Source organism: Neophocaena asiaeorientalis, unplaced genomic scaffold (assembly GCF_003031525.2).
Source record: "Neophocaena asiaeorientalis asiaeorientalis breed wild unplaced genomic scaffold, Neophocaena_asiaeorientalis_V1.1 scaffold690, whole genome shotgun sequence".
NCBI classification, from domain to species: domain Eukaryota; kingdom Metazoa; phylum Chordata; class Mammalia; order Artiodactyla; family Phocoenidae; genus Neophocaena; species Neophocaena asiaeorientalis.
Genome location: NW_020172148.1, coordinates 19279 through 37174, shown reverse-complemented (window position 1 = coordinate 37174; position 17896 = coordinate 19279). Strand labels below are relative to the sequence as shown.

General features: G+C 33.8%; 1 protein-coding gene across 1 annotated transcript in view; it reads left to right on the top strand.

Moving 5' to 3' along the window:
* LOC112406138 (KH domain-containing, RNA-binding, signal transduction-associated protein 2-like) overlaps positions 1-4510 on the top strand; it is a 214549-nt gene extending 210039 nt beyond the window's left edge. Inside the window, exon 4 of the mRNA XM_024754841.1 lies at positions 4131-4510. Within this exon, the coding sequence (XP_024610609.1) occupies positions 4131-4217 (87 nt within the window). The 3' untranslated portion in view covers positions 4218-4510. The remainder of the gene's footprint in view (positions 1-4130) is intronic.
* Positions 4511-17896: the final 13386 nt, after the last annotated feature.

Sequence of the window (17896 nt, the reverse complement as noted above, 5' to 3'; positions counted from 1 at the left end):
GAGGTGTATATATATATATATATATATATATATATATATATATATATGAATGAAATATGTATGTATTATTTATTTACCTACATGTTTGGCATTTATATACTTACCTATATATGAAGTACAATATAAACACATATACAGAGAAAGAGAGAGAGAGAGATTGAAAGAATAAGAGAGATACCTTTGCTGACTTTTAGGGCCCCAGTGTATACGCTATGAGCCATGGAGTCTCAAGATTTAAGGATACCTTCTCTTTTTGTCTTGTGTTTGTTCAAAAGCAAATCTCATAGAAATAGGAAATGAAAAACAGCACATATTCAATTGAGTGATACTTGGTAGCTCAAGCCTACAAAGTTTAGTTGTGTTTATTTAAAGTTTATATCAGCAGGCATTAAGGAAATCAACACAAAACTGCAAGCCTGTTTTTCACATTCTATTGAATGAAAAAATAAATAAATGCCTGAAGCATCACTAGGTGCCCCTTCTGTGCCCACCAGCAAAGCCTGAGCCCACAGCCTGCTCCTGAGGCCCAGCGTCAGGCACCTGCCTTTGTAGACAAATGTGTTTGTTTAATAGCCTTGTTTGCAGTGACTAGCTTGCCTCAATTTTCTAGGAAATAATGCAGATTGTTTTTCTGTATTGGTTATGCTGTTAAGGTGCTACACAATGTATGTCTTAAGCTTGAGTTTTTCTTTATGATACAAGGAGATATTTGAATAGTTATCTAAGTCAGGACAAAATAACTATGCAAGAATATTTCTTCCATCTCTGTTGCATGCTCAATTACATGTGAAATATCAGGCTTCATAGAAGATAATATTAGACATGACTCAAGCCCTAACAGAAATTTTAATTAAATTAAACATCCTGATCTAACACTTCCTTAAAAAAATAAAAAATAAAAAACCTTAAGAAAGTATAAATTTTTGAATTAGTAGGTGGAAAGAATGATATGGAAAACAGTTCTTGTGGTCTAGTGTAGTAAGAATGTTCTAACAAGTTTAATGGTTTTTTTGTGTGTTATTTTGTTTTTGACTCTGGCAGAGAAACACTCATTTTAGTTTAGTTCACCTAGCCAATAACCCTATAAGCAGAGGAAGGAAACAAAAACCAAAACAAAACAAAATGCAGTAATATCCAGTAGCAAAACCCTACCTTATATTTCATTCCCATACTGGTCAGATCCCAGAATATGTCAACTCACATTATAAATTAAAAAAAAAAATCCAGGAATTCTTGAATAGAAGCTAACTTTTCAATAGTGATGATAAAAGATATTCTCAGAGTAATCTAGAAAGTAAAAATATACAGTGTGTTTGCAATATTTCAAAATACCTCAGGAAGTTAACTGGCAGTTCAGAAATTTCTTTGAAGTCTGAGTCCTCCAAGCAGCATATGGCCTGTTCTCAGTAACCACGGAGCTGCCGGCCTCACCAGCAGTTACTTCTGTGAAATCTTGAGGGGAACCGTGGCGCTTTGGATAGAGTGCTGCTATTTTTAGTGATACTGATGGCAGAAATTGATGAGGGAGAACAGAGGAGGCAGTGGTTCTAAACGCTTATCTTTGAAAAGAGTGAGAAACAAACATGTTATCACCAAGAAAAACGGTTAGGAGAGGTTAGGGAAAATCAAAGCCTGAACACATGCAGGTAAGTGAGGTAACAGGAGGAAAGCAAATTTCTTGCATAGGTATTCAGTGTCCTTAATTGGAAATCACAAATGACCAGGTTGCCAATAAATTTCATTGTAATGAAAGATATTTTGGCATTTTTATTAATAAGCTTTTTTGAAATTACCGGGTGTGGTCTTAAAACATGTGGTCTTAAAACATATTTTTAAAGTGAAGTGCTGTTTGGTAGAGTTTTATTTGAAAATGTGTGATCATTCTGAAGGCAAGCCTTTCTCTCTTTGATGTGCTAATACCATGAGCAGTTTCTATTTTATACTCTATCTTCTGTATTTGGTGATGGCTACTTTAGTAAATCCTTTTGGATTTCACGGCAAGATTGATTTTCATCAACAATAAAATCAACTAAAACCTTCAAAGTAGTACTGCTTGCCTGGTGGGCAATGTGGGTGCGAACACTGGGCCCAGTGTCCTTCCCTTGTTTGGCTTCTGGGCTGAGCCTCACATCAAACCTCAAATCCTACAGTACAGGGGTGACACCATGCTCACTGTTTGTCAGCCAGGCTGGGACTGTAAACTCCTCTTTCAACTTGGTAATATCCCCAACAACAAAGCAGTTTGTAATCCCACAAAATCAAGAGTCTGGACACTCTGATTTTAATTTTAGCTCTGCCCCTAATAAACTGAACAGTAAATCAACAACATTTCTTTCTCAGCCTCCTTTCTGCAGAAAAGAATGCCTAGCCCATCTTGGCTTCTGAACAGAGATGGAGGAATATGCATACTTTGCTTAAATATCACTTGAGTGTGTGAAGGACAAGGAACGTATCATAAGTTATAGATAGGTGCAATTTTATTTTTTATTTATTCTCTGCATTCTTCTGTTTCTCTGATCTGAATTCTGAGAAGTTGGAGAACCAGACTAAAAGCCTCCCCTGCACAGTAACATATGTGAGAAAGAACATTTCATTACAAATACCTATTTTGTGAGACGCAATGAAACTTGTGTTTCAGTGGTAACCAATACAAGGTTATTTCAACCTATTTTGGATTCCAAGTGACCAAACAATTAAAATAGTTAGATTTGAGTTGAAGAGTGAACTGTATCATGATGTTAGTGAGAAATAATATTTTCATATTAACATCTTCAACTCTCTTATATATAAATAGTCTGTCATTCACTGTACTGTGCTTTGACCTTGGAATGAAAAAAAACGCCATAGATCTGTCCAGGTTCAATTCTTCGTAAGCTAGTATTGACTGAAAAATGATTGCACAACCCCAAAGTTGAGAATTATGTTTTATTCAGTGGACAAACTGAGGACTTAAGCCCGGGAGTCAGCCTTTCAAACATCTCTGAGGGACCATTCTGAAGAGGTAAGGGAGGAGCCAGGCTATATGAGGGTTTTTGCAACAAAAACCAGGTAGTTGGAACATCAAAAGATTACTGTTAACTAAAGTAAAACCAGACCTCTTAAGTTAATGAATTTATCAGTCGCCTATGTATGGAAAGATACAAGAGTCTGGGCTCAATGAAATTATTCCTTTGACATGCACCTTAACTATCTAGGGCCAATATTCTGTTTTTTCCATCCTGAGTCCCCTCAGGATGCACAGTCGGGGGCGGCTGCAGTGGCTGATGGCTTGATGGACGCACATCCTTTGTTTACTGATATGGCAGGTGACATTCTTTGTCCACCCTGGAATGACAGAGCCTGATGTGGTGATGTTTTATGTATTGTGAATCAAAGTTATATATTATTTTGAATTGTTAATTTCATCTAGGCTAACTTTATTTACAACTAGACCAATTTATAGATTTATTTTATAATTTTTGTAGTTAAGACCTGTTATTTGAAAACTTTCAAGGACCTAATGTCTCAGCCATAAACCAAGGATTATACATTTTTAATGTTACTAGTGCTGTCATTTTCCCTCCATTGTCACTCGTCACTTGTTATTGGGACAACACTTGCTTCCCACGAGGAGTGGAATGAGGGAATCACAGAATCAAAATTTCTCACATCATACTGTAGGATTTTTAAAAATGTATTAAGCTATTAAAAAAAGAAGACAGAGAAATTTCTAGACATTTCACATTTTATAAACCAGAATTATAATGATATGTATCTTTTCTACTACTGAGGAAGGCCTATCATTTTATCTTGAGCTGTACTCTCCACCTCGAAATATTACAATCAAAATTCAAATGAGATTTACTCCATATAGAAAGGGAATATTTAAAATTCCATGTTCTGTGGCTGTTCTAAAGATGGCTGCAAAATCTTTGACAATGCTTTTAGAGAGAGAAGCATAGGGTCTAATTCTCTTCCCCTTGAGTCTGGGTGTTTTAGTGACCTGCTTGTAACTGCAGAGGAGGGGCTGTATCCAGATTTCTGAGCGGAAGGGGATTCAGTGCTCCCCCTGCCTCATTTGCAAGAACACCCCCTCTTGGAGCTCTAAGCTGCCTGATGAGGATGCTGACAATCCTGAGTCTGCCTTGCAGGTGCCAATGGGAAGTCCCAGAGGAGCTCAGCCTTTGCCTCATCGTGGTCCAGGCCCTGGAGGTGCACATAAGGCGCCCAACAGATGACGGCAGCGGTCACTGCGGCCCAAGTCCTCCTGTCTGCAGCCCCAGAATCTGGAAGCAGATACAAGTTATCCCTATTGTGCTCTGTCTAAATCCCTCACCCACAGAATCCATGCACAAAAATAAAATGGTTAGTTATGCAACACTAGATAACTGCAACACATTTGTACTACTTTATTTATAAAATTAAATGATTTTCAACTTTGTTAGCCATTTTCCAAATACTAGATTTGTTCTCTTGTTGTGTTTCTACTGTCCTCTCGTGGCAATTATTACAGACTTTGGTAATTTCTGAGTTTTTGTGTGGGTTTTTTTGTTTGGTTTTTCGCCTGAGTTTTTGTGTGGGTTTGTTTATTTGGTTTTTCGCCTGTTTTTTTTCTTTTTCTTTGTTTTGTTTGCTTTTACTTGCAATTTATTTTGAATTTGTTCAAGCATATTAGTGTTTTATCTCAAAGTTGCCAGTAAAGGAAAAGGCTTCTAAGAAAGCGAATTTAGTGATTTCTTCTTGGTAGGGCATTTTATGAAGGATCAGACACAAAAACAGAATGTTCTAGTTAAAAAGTATTAGGCTAGTCATAAAGCTGGTTTAAGGTCTTTGCACTTTTGAATATCTGGTTTAATAAAACCAGATATAGTTAATTGGGTAGGTAATTCTAATTTCTCTGTAAGCCTTCTTAATTTTATTACAACCTGCTAAAGCAAGTGCTCTGGCATTTTATCAGTGATGCTAGATGGTTCTCAGAAGGGGAAGTAAATTGCACCCTACTGAAAGTTTTGCCCCAGACCAAGATTGGGACAGTTTTCTTTCTTAGTCCCTCTTTTTGACCAAGTTGAATCACTGAAGATTTGTCTTAGCCAAGAAAAGGACCACTGACATTTCTGTGCTGAGAACCTTAACCGAGTTTGTTGCTTTCTCATTCATTTCCTATATTTTTTATAAATGGTAGAATTTAGACATGGGATCGAGTTATGCAAATGGATACATCATTATGATTATCTGCAATATCTGTACCCTTTGACATTATTTCTTTTTTACTAATTTCCTATATTAGATAAGAATTTCTCAGCAGAATCCTAGGGTGATTCTGTGTACTAGTATACATTTATATATTATTAGTATACTTTATATTATTTAGTGCTATATATATATTATATATTTAGTGGTCTATCTTCCTGTATGGTGAGAAATGGGTAAACTGGGTTTTTTGTTATATGTATAAATATATTTTAAATATCAATATTCACTTTACTTTTTCACATTGGACCCTATCTTTGCTTTGCCCACATACCTAGTAACCAAGGTAGTAGACCCAGATGAATATATCATTGCTTTAATAAAATTGGATATAAGAAAGAAAAATTTCCTGAATAGTTTTATTTTGCTCATGGTAAGACATAATACATTTTTAATTTTATGAGTAATTTTAATAGCAAACCAAGTGGTAATGGTTACCTAAAAAGTCAAATCATAATCATATTTAATCTCTTAGAAAAGCCTTTGATGAAAAGGTTGTTGTTGTTATTTGCATGTTTTTAGAAAGATGCTGTTAAATGTGTTTTAAATTGTTGAAACTTGACCCCAATACAAGCCATGTTCTTTGAAGAGAAACTTGGACAACTTGTTGTAGCACAGCTTGGGAAATCTGGAGATAGAGTTGAGAGGATAATAGGCCCAGAGTGGGCGTGCTAGAGAGACATGCTGCACTTAACCCAAGTGCGCTATCGGCACTAATTCAGGTTCTGAATTTCATTAGTTGCTGTGATGTTTATTTGACTTAGTATTCTTACTCCTTATTAGTTTTTGAACTTCCTAAGTCATTCAAAAGTTGAATAGTAATTTTATCAGTCATAAATATCTGAATATTCCTTATCTGAGTAGAATCGTCATGAATACCAGAAAATTTGTTTGAACAATAAAATAGTAGAGAGCTCTGTTTTCTGGCTGTAGTTACTGATGCGATAGAGCCCACAGAAAGACAAAGAAGTCACCAGCTCCTCAGTCTAATGAATAACAACATTCCTGAGCTCACTTTTGTCTCCTGTGTGTATTGGTTCAAAATGTCTAAGGAAGTCAAAAAGACTAAGGAAAATGAAATGCCAAGGATACAAATGAAATTATATATTGTTGATGAAAAATTAATCAATCGATATAAGAAATAAATGGAAAATTTTATTAGTGCCAAATAGAGAATTATAACCCAGGAACAGCATCTCAGAAAGCTCCAAGAACTGTTCCGCCCATTAGAGGTCAAAACACAGTTATATTAGGTTTCTGAGACAGAGGGCTGTACATTAAATGACGTATTATTGACAGAGTACACACAATTCAGATCTAAACATTATTGTGGTGGGTCACACCACAAACCTAAGAAGGAATATTATATCTTCAGTTTTCTCTTTGGTGCTGGGAAAGTGTTGTTCTTTATGGTTGAGCAGGTATTTCTGCTGATGGGGGAGGTCTTGCCAATGCCTAATGTAGATATAATGCACAGTACAGGGGAGAGAGGAGACCAAAGGGCAGAGAACATTTTTTATGTTTAAATTTTTCTTGTCTTGCCATAAAATATGAATTTTATCTCACAATATTTTGCTATGAACACAATTGTACCATTGACTTTTTGCAGCCAAGACAATGTTTTGTACACTTTCAGGGATGCAGTCACAAGACATTCTCTGTCACCAGCACTTAAGCTAGTTTCAGGAGCAAGCATACCTAATGTCAATAAATGAAACACTTTTCATGTAATTTTTCTTAATATCTAATTATCACAAATCACCTAGGCTCCTTACAAATGTATTTATTTTTAAATGTTATCTGCAAAGATATGTATTGCTTTGTATATTTTTTGTTCAAATGGAGCATTTGCTTAAACTTTGAAAATACTAATGTTTAATTTTTTTGCTTTTTGAGGTCAGAGTTTTGAGATAGACTGTAAACTGGTGTGCCCGTGTTCTTCCCTGTGGTTTACACGAGAAGAGACACCCCTAACCTATAGGAATATAATTGCTAACATCTACAATTCTAGCATTGCTACTGGGTTAAAAAAAAACAGGCAAACAAAACGTGGCCCATGATTAAGAGAATTTGGAATGTCTCCAAAAGCTTTAATATTTACATTTCTAAGCTTATAATGCCCTCTATTTCCTGCTTCCTCTTTCTCAATAGTAGGCTTATTGTTTTCTCTTCCTTTTTTATGTTTTCATGTTTTGAAAAATATTCTATTTCCATCATTTGGCACTTCTAAAGCATTTTGAATGTTTTCCCCAGTCTTTCTTAATTTTCTTCTTTTCATTTAACTACCTTTAAAAATTATTTTTAAGCCAAAATAATTAAAAAGTCAGAATAATTTCTCCAGCATTTGAATCCTGAACAACTCTCATTTCTGTTTTCTTGAATATTACTAGAATGTGTGAGAGATGTTTACTTCCTCAGCACCACCACCATTATAGTATTTACTTAAATAAAACTATTTAAATTAACTATTTAATTTGTAGTCACCCATACAATCCAGAAGTACAAATGGGAAAGAATAAGATAGTAGCCATCAACTGAACAGATATAGATTAACTCATTGTGCTGAGTTAATATTTTCAAGATTCTGATTCTATACGTTTTATATTAAAACTTTTTATCCACACTTTATTTAATAAGAGCAATAATAATCCAAATGAAAGTATGTGGAAGCTTTTACTATGATTTTCATTTGTCTTAAGGAAGATTCATAAAATGAGTAAGGCAAAACGATGTTTTGCTGGTAATTCTATGGCTTTAACGTAATAATTTGGGCCAAAATAATTAAACTTGATCAACCCTTAAAAATGTAATGATGACTGTGAGGCCGTGTTAGTTCCCTTCAGCCAGTCGGAGGTTTAACCAGTCTTCCATGTCGTAGGTGCACATGCACATAGTACATAAGCTCATAGAGTCTCAAAGTTGGCAGTGAAGATAAAGATAGTAGTTTAACTCACTCATTTTTATAGCCTAGATATATCATTGCCCAAGAGACAGTAATTTGCCTGAGATTGCTGGAAAATTACAAGGAAATATTTAATTACTAGATGTAAAAAAGAGAACATAAGTGTGAGGACCAATTTCATTAATATATCTTGCTATAACTAGTATATTAGTATCAAGGAACCATATCATTGGAAAAAAATAGACTTTATTATGTTTTCTTAAACTATTACATCCAAAATAAATAAGTAGAAAATATATCCTAATTACTTTAAATAACATAAAATTACCTGTAAGATATAGAAGATTGATTTGAACATGGTTCTTTCTCAGGATCTGGCCTCTATAAAATTGAGTAGTTTTGATATACTTTATTTATGAAAATGCCACGATCCACCCTCTGTCCTCTTTATCACTCCCTGTGTGAATTTTAGTGCAAAGGAGAGAGGAACATGCTCTGCTTGGGATGCCGTGTCAGCAGCCTGTACTCTGGGGTTTGGTGAGTCGTCTGCATTTAGTGACAACACATGCAAAAAGTGAGGTCACCACTGGGAAGCTCTAGCCCTGTCCTCAGGGGAGGATGAGGGGTAGTCTGGGCTCCCCTAGGAAACCTTCCAAAATCTGGTGCCCAGAGCTTCCTTTTTAGGAGGAGAGAGTGTTTCTCATTTCATAATTCCTATAGAGTTTTATAGGTTAGGAAATTGATCACAGTGTATTTAACTGCACATGTAATGGAGAATTTCTTCCACATTCCTATAAATTATTGTTAAAATTATAAGCCAAAAATGTCATTTTAGTTCAGACATTTTCCTTAACCATTGGTTTTATTAAAACCACCAGGGCTAGATCATTATACTTTTTTGCCTTACTTTTATGAAGATGTAACTTACGTACATGGAAATCTACCACTTTTAAGCATACAAATGAATATGTAGTCACGCTTGTATTATCACAGTCAAGATAAAGAATATTTTTGTCACACCAAAAATTTCGTTTGGGCCCCACTGCACCTCTGGTCACCAATGATCTGCTTTCTGTTACTATCAGCTAGCCTTTTCCTAGAATTTCATGAATTGATTTATGCAGTGTATAGACTTGCTCCCGCATTCTTTCACTGAAAATAATGATTTTTGAGGATTATCCATGTTGTTGCCTGTATCAAGAATTTGCTCTTTTACATCACTGAGAATTTTCCATTGTGTGGCTACACCAATTTGTTTAGCCATTCTTTTTTTGATGGTAATTTAGATTGTTTATACTTTGAGGTATTATAAATAAGGCTGATATGGAGATTCACATATAAGTCTTTGCATGGATATATAATTTCACAATAGAAAATTTGGGAATTATTCATCAAAACTTAAAGCACAAGACATTTAATATCATCTTTTTCATTAATGTAGTACAATATATTTTTCACAGGATTATACATTTTTTAAAAAATTAAAAGTACTCCTAATATATTGGTTGTATATTTACTCTGATTGTTTGGTGTGGTTTACTTGCCATTAGTAACATCTATTATTTCTATGAAAGAATTTTTTTATTATTCATTTTTTATTCTGGAAATAATCATTTCTAAATTAAGTTTTGAGAGAATATTTTTCCAACAATGCCCTAAGTTAGGATACCAAATTTCAGAAGCAAACTGGAGATTCTGATTCCCTAGCCAGAGATATTAGATTTGTTAGATAAATGAAGCCATCTGCATCAGTTTAAATAGTTCTACCAAATTGACTCATGAAGTGTCTAATATTTCCATGTAATTAGCAGTGGCATTTTCAAAACTCGATAACTGAGAAGAAAATTTAATCTTCTCTGAAGAATTGCACACTCTAGGGCTGATACTTTAGAAAATTATATTGTTCTAAGGGAATGCTCATCAAAGGATTACATCAGACTTTGAACAGATGCTGCAAGATCCCTGTTTCGTTGCTGGTGCAGCAGAGTGGAGATACGGAAAGGCTTCTCTCCTCCCACCCATCTGATATGAGAGCAGATTTCCCATTTCTCAGCTGACAGGTTAATGGTGGATCTCCTGTGGCTGTTCCAGAAAAAATTCTGCCTTCTCTTTTCTCCTCTGCTGTAAAATTAACTCTAGTCCTTAAGTTCAATGTTTATTTTTTTCTTGTGACTCTAAGGAGTCTTTTCCTCTAATGGAAATTGAAGGATTTATTTCAGAAGATAATATCTGTGTTTCTCTTTCACTCAAAAAATTTTCTTACTAAAGTATTTTATATCTACATATACATATTCACTTAGAAATAAATAAAAATGTATAATATTAATAGAATTTTATCTATGTCATTGTAATCTATTAGTTTAATATCTCATATGATTACTTTACTAGGGAAAACCCAGGAGATATATTTATTATGAAAATGCACAAGTCTGTTAATATGCCGTACTCACTTCTGTTTTATCTTTGCTGCTTAGAGTTCTGATTTTTTTTTCTCCCTTGTGCTATGTTAGTTATTCTGATGCAGATTAACAACTCAGCTCTTTTATGTGATGGAGGACAGATGTAGTTAGATAGTTAATCGGGAGAGTGTTTGTCTTCTATGGCGTATTGCATGGAGTTACAAGTTAAATTCTAAATCTAGTTATGTTTCCTTATAATATTACTTATTCATGAATTGGGGGACATTATAGTAGATGACAGCATAGTTTATTTGATTAGAAAATATTTGCTACATTTTGTGAAACAGTTTCATAGAGGATGTTAGATAAATTGAGTGTATCTTAAAAGTTATTTGAAGGTTTTCTTCAGTGCCATACATCATCGATGTTAAAATATAACAACAAGGGCTTTAAAAAAAAAAAAAAAATATATATATATATATATATAAAACAACAAAAAATCTCTTCCCCAAACGTCAAGTAATGCATGCTAGTTGATCATATTAATGTTGGAAAATGAGTATTATCACTATCCCTTTTATTTTATTGCACCTGTTACTAAAATTTGGTTATGTATTTTTATATTTTTAACATTCAATTAGGTATTATCAAAAATTATGTTTGGTTAATATATAAAATTTCTAAAATATAAGGGACTATTATACATACTTAGTGGAATTTTACTATTAGTGACTATGGTTAACTTTTTAGGATATTCTGACTCATTGGTTTAAGGACATAATTTGCCACATCCATATGCACATAAAAATCTTACAATTTTTATTGTTTGTCCAAATATTTTAACAGAATTCTAGTTGTAGTTCAGAAAAAGTAACTTCAAGACACAAGAGAAAAATAAAAAGTCATCATTTCTCAATCTTAGTTATCTTGAAGACATGCTGTTAATACCCTAAGGCAAAGGATCTTGTGGATTGTCCCATGTGTTGACAAGCAAATTTTCACGTCTGCCAAGCTGATTAGTTGAGAGTTGAACATTGATTTATTCAAGCAGGTTATTTGCTGACGCCTTTAAGAAAATAAGTTGCCAGTAAGCATTACTATTTTGACATTGTGCACGCATACCCACAAGCATTCAAATGTGCTCTTTTTTAAAAAGTATGTTAAAAGTATGTGACTGGAAGATTTGACCAAAGATATATGGTGAATCTAAACATATAGAGAAATTAGTGGCTCTAGAGTAAATGTAGATTTTTACATTACATAACTAATCATATAATAACCAAAAGAATATTACAGTTACTACATAAGTAGGCACATAGAGTCCACATAAAACAAGCAGTTCATTTTCAGGTTAACCGTACAGTCAGCAAAGGGTCAAATCTGTCCACATACATACAGATTATACTTTAAGGTATTGGGTTCTCAAATATTTTCATTGAAATACCCTGTTCAAAGAAGAATTGAAAATAGATTTAAATCTTATCCAGATTTTGCCACACACAGCTCAGTTTTGTTTCAAATTTGCAGTTTTGTACAGTGTTTTAAAAAATAAAATATATATTACATTTACATCCATATTTCTCTGATTACTTAATTTTTAGATAGGTACTTATTGAATATAATTGGCACTAAAAATACAAGCTACATTTTTTCCTATGGTTTTATGAACTTAATAATGTTCTTCAACACATTCTACCTACACAGACCACTGCAGTCAGCTTTGAACCCTCACTGCATTCATATTGCAAGAGAGAAAAATGTATTCAGTAGGCTACTTATTTTCAAAGCAAGCAGTTATTTCTTAAGCTCTAGTGTACTAGACTTTTCTGTGGTATCTGGTATTCTAGGCTATTCACTATTTTATTTTCACTTTATATATATATAGAGAGAGAGAGACAGACAGACAGAGAGAGAGGGAGAGAGAGAGAGTACTTCTGATATGGAAAGACTTTTCATATGTGCTGGTCATTCAGCAGTTAATTTTAAAAGAAGACAAAAATACACACTTATTAAAATACAATTTAAACGTTTAAATCCTCCTTGAGGTATGTGGAGATTAAAGGAGATAAGTAATATATGTAAAGAGAAAACAAATAAAAAAAGAGGTCAAATAAGGAAGAAAAACCAAAATACTCACAAACAAATGACCATCTATACCAAAACTGACAGTTACCCTTCACAAACCCCAAAATACAAGTGGATGGGGATAAATCAATGAAAACTACCAGATCCTTGTGCTATCAGCATTTGTGTGGGAAAAGCAGTTTAAAAAGGCAGTGTGGTATCTGATGGCACAAGAACAGTAAAATCCCAAAATAACAATATTATTTCAGGTAAATCTAAGAACAGAAGCCGAAACCACGCCATGTATTTAGACCTCAATTTATGGGTAAAATCATTGGGTTCACTTCAAGATCTGAACAACCTGGAAAAGTCTAGGTCCTATGAACTCTTGAAATTCTAAGGCAGAGCTAGACAATGAAACTTCTGGGAATTGCCCCAAACTGAGCCAGGGAGAAAAAACAGGGACAAAATAAATGGAATAGTGAAATTAAATGGGCCATTGAGAGAGAATGCATATCTCAGAAAACAAGAGGCTATATTTATTATCCCTTTGGAAAAGTAACAAAAGAGGGAGTGGTCGTCCGTACCCCACTTACTGAAAAGTAAAGAAAGACTCATTTCACTTAAAAATTAGCAACAGAAAAAGACTTTGGCTAAATTTCATATGAAGTTATTTTAAGAAAAGGATGATGAAGCTTCAAAATGAAAGTGAAACAGACATGCACACAAAACAAAACATGTAATCTCATATTTAATGGCAAGCTAAAAAAAAGGAAGAAGTATGAAATAGCTCAGAGAAAACCTCAAATTGATTTAATTGGGGAAAAGATAAATTCATAAAGAAAGGTAATAGGACCAATGAAAGAATTATAAATAAATGTAAAATGAATTTCAGAAATAAAGACTAAATTAAGAGAAATAAAAATGCAACTAAAGACAAATGGTAATGTCTTAAATTCAAATATAAGTAGAGAAAGAAATGATTAGAATTTGAGAGGATGACGTGTATAGAATACAAGCAAGGAACTCCACCATATGTATAATAGGAGTTCTCAAAGACAAACAAACAAACAAAACAAAGGAACAGAGTAAAAAGCCATAATGGAATAAAATTTTAAAATTTCCCAGAAATTAAAGCAAGACTACAAGCTACATATATAGAAAGTACTCACCATGTACTTAGGGAAATTGACCATAAGTTATTACACATATTCTAATACAAACAAACTTAAAATAAAGTCTTTGAGCATGCAGGTAAAAATACCAAATAACTTATAAGGGGGCAAAAAAAATCAGACTATCTCAGCAATGTTTTTGTTTGTTTGTTTGTTTTTTGGTTTGTTTTTTGTTTTTTTTTTTTTGTGGTACGCGGGCCTCTCACTGTTGTGGCCTCTCCCGTTGTGGAGCACAAGCTCCGGACGTGCAGGCTCAACGGCCATGGCTCACGGGCCCAGCCGCTCCGCGGCATGTGGGATCTTCCCGGACCGGGGCACAAACCCATGTCCCCTGCATCGGCAGGCGGACTCTCAACCACTGCGCCACCAGGGCAGACCCTCAACAATGGTTTTTGCCAGAGAGAATCAAATAAGTTATATAAGATACTTAAGGAAAGATAATGTGAACCAGGAATTTTTATTCAGCCGTACTGACCTTTATACATAGAAGCCTTAAATTGTTAGTAACAAGCAAGAACCATGGGAATATTATTCCCATAAGTCATTTCTGAGTAATTTACTACAGGGGCTAAATCTAGTGTGTTTATTGAATTATCTCCATGGCGCATTGCTAAGTGGTAAAGCACAGCTGAAAAAAGTCTGTATGCATTTCTATCATTTACATAAGAAAGGTGGAGTGTAAATATAAAAAATTAAATATAAACTTTGAGCTCAAAACACTCGTCATAATAGAAATTAGGAAATCTGTTTTCTTCAGGGTTATGTCTGTAGGTCTCAGGAGCCAACTTCAAATGGTTCCCTCTGCACAATTTGAGTGTCATTAAGGACAATAATTCCAGTGAATTGAAATACATCAAATATTCTTCATTCCATGGTAGAAGCATACAATGCCACCTAATGAAAAATACTAGCTAGAAAGTTGAGTCTGTTTTTTATCTATTTGATATAATCTTAATGGAAAGTATGAGAGGAAAAAACATGTTAAGCAGCACAACAGTGATATAATAAAAGCTGTACTGTCACAAGCCTGCAGGGAAGAAGTGTCTTGGCATCTCCTACAAGAACAGAAGTGTGAGGAAGTAAAAGAGCTTGAGAGGCAACCTGGAAATGAAAGAGACTTAGGAAACATTTGAACCAATCACAATGCATGCACCTAATTTCAATCCTCATATTAAGGAACGAAGTGTAAAAAATTATAGTTGGATAAATGAATACTAACTTGATACTTGTTACATAAAAGCTTTATTGATGATTTTTATAGATGATAATAGTATTGGAGTTATGCTTTTTGTTAAGTTTCTATTCTATAGGAATACATACTGAAATAGAGATATACTTTTTAAGAAAGGTAATGTAGCTATATGGAAGAACAATTTTTCTTTATCCCAAAATAAGGTTATAAAGCAATTTCTAAGTTAAAAAATAGTTAAAAAGAGTATTTCATAAAATACTCTCAGAGATGAAAAGACACCAATATCTTTAAAGGCATTTTCATAGTATATTAAAAGTTAGGAAGAACAAACTTGTAAACAATTGATAGTATTTAATTTGAGAAAATAGTGATTGAGGGAAACACGCAAAATTGAAAAATGATGTCTGAGACACTATTTTAGAAAAATTGTATGCCATTGACAGACTGTCTCTTAGAATGTAAGACTGAGACAAGCACCCATCAAATTTAATTCCAGGGCTTCCCTGGTGGCGCAGTGGTTGAGAGTCCACCTGCCGATGCAGGGGACTTCCCCAAAAAAAAAAAAAAAAAAAAAAAAATTTAATTCCAGTTTCACTAAGTACATGATATTGACAATATTGGCAAATTTAGAGAAATTTGCTCATTAGATTGATTTTCTTCTGATTATTAGATATGAAAATGATTAATTTTTAATACTTCATTGATATTTATAAAATAAATTTTTATTTATTCTTTTATTTATTTATTTATTTTTACGTTACGCGGGCCTCTCACTGTTGTGGCCTCTCCCGTTGCAGAGCACAGGCTCCAGATGCGCAGGCTTAGTGGCCATCGCTCACGGGCCCAGCCGCTCCGCAGCATGCGGGGTCTTCCCGGACAGGGGCATGAACCCGTGTCCCCTGCATTGGCAGGCAGACTCTCAACCACTGCGCCACCAGGGAAGCCCCTATTTATTCTTTAGTTTAATTGTTATTGTTCTGGCTTTCTTTACATCTAGATGGGTGGAGAGAGAGTTTCTGAATTATTTGTACTGATAGTGTCCCAGATTTCTATTTGTTGTGTTATTGGTCCTCATGAGGATCATGATAAATACTTTTAATATACTTTAGTGGGTTACTGTTACAAGAAATTTTACATTGCCACAATTGAGACAGCATTTACATTAAATTACATTACAGGGCTACAATCAAATAGAATGATGAAAAAATAAAAGTTCCAAGCAGCAGTTCTTTAGAGCCCAGAGAAATTAGATTCATTCATAATCCAAAAAGATGATGAACAGGATTTAGATAACTAAACAAGATCTTTTTGACTGTAATATCATTGTTAAAGATTAATGATATATCTTTTTAAAAGACTGATGTCTATAAATTATTTTATCTTGATAAATTTCTATAGTAGTATATTTTACCTTCAACATGTATCTATAGTGAATCATTTTAATTTTAAAGTTATGAATTTGACTTACATATGGAAAAATTGCAATAATTTATGGTTTCCTTAAAAAATTATTCAGAGGAATTTTCACAGTCTCTGCTTCACCTACCTTGCATGTGCTTAGAAATTGAATGGAAAATGATGTTATAAGAAAATAAAGTGCATACTTTCCAAGTAAATGTTTAAGGCTAATGTTGATAAATTGTTAATAATATTCATTTTGTCATCCTAGAACATTAAGATCTAGTTCCTTTGTGCATTACAATCACATGTCAATACTATAATTACTACTGCTACTACTACTACTACCACACTAATATTCATGGTCCCTGTACAGACCTTAACATTTAAATGAGATGATCAATGGGTGGAGTGGAAGGTAAATACTGTAAATTCTGTTTTGAATTTTTATGAGGATGATATTAATTTTTTCTAAAATAATATGTTAATTCAAATTATATACATGTATAGCATCTTTGTATTTTCTTACATAAAGAGTGCATGTTCAACAAATTAGAGAGATATGTAATCAACAAACTTTAGAACATAATGGTCTGATGCCTTAAAGATGCAAACAGCTACATAGATGCTAAAAAAGTAATGGTATATTTTAAAGTACAATGCAATGTAAGGTGAAAATATCTTTTTCTTTTTTTTAATCATATTTATATTTTAAGAATTTAAAAATTCGGATATGCAAAGAATAATAATAATTGTATAAAATATTCTCAAACTTACTAGGATTGTAGTCTTACTCCCTTCATTCACATTGTAAATATTGCTGATGAAAACTTAGTTTACATAATGGTGCAAAATGTTGTGGAAACCATAAATTTATTTCCTTTGACAATTTTTGTTGTTACTTTACTGTAATGGCAAATATATTATAATAAACATAATACCTCTTTAGTCTCTTAAAAACATCAAATCTTTACTTATTTAGGACCATACGTTTGATTTCTATGTCTGTGAGTCTGTTTCTGTTTTGTAAATAAGTTCATTTGTACTATTTTTCTAGATTCCACATAAAAAATGATATCATATGATATTTGTCTTTCTCTTTCTGATTTGCTTCACTTAGTATGATCATCTCCAGGTCCATCCATGTTGCTGCAAATGGCATTATTTTATTCTTCTTTATGGCTGAGTAATATTCCATTGTATAAACATACCACATCTTCTTTTATTTTTTTGCAGTACGTGGGCCTCTCACTGTTGCAGCCTCTCCCATTGCGGAGCACAGGCTCCTTACGCACAGGCTCAGCAGCCATGGCTCACAGGCCTACCACTCCATGACATGTGAGATCTTCCCAGACTGGGGCATGAACCCGTGTCCCCTGCATGAGCAGGCGGACTCTCAACCACTGTGCCACGAGGGAAGCCCACAACATCTTCTTTATCAATGGACATTTAGGTTGTTTCCGTGTCTTGGCTGTTGTAAATAGTGCTGCTGTGAACATCAGGGTGCATGTATTTTTTCAACTTCTTTGGATATATG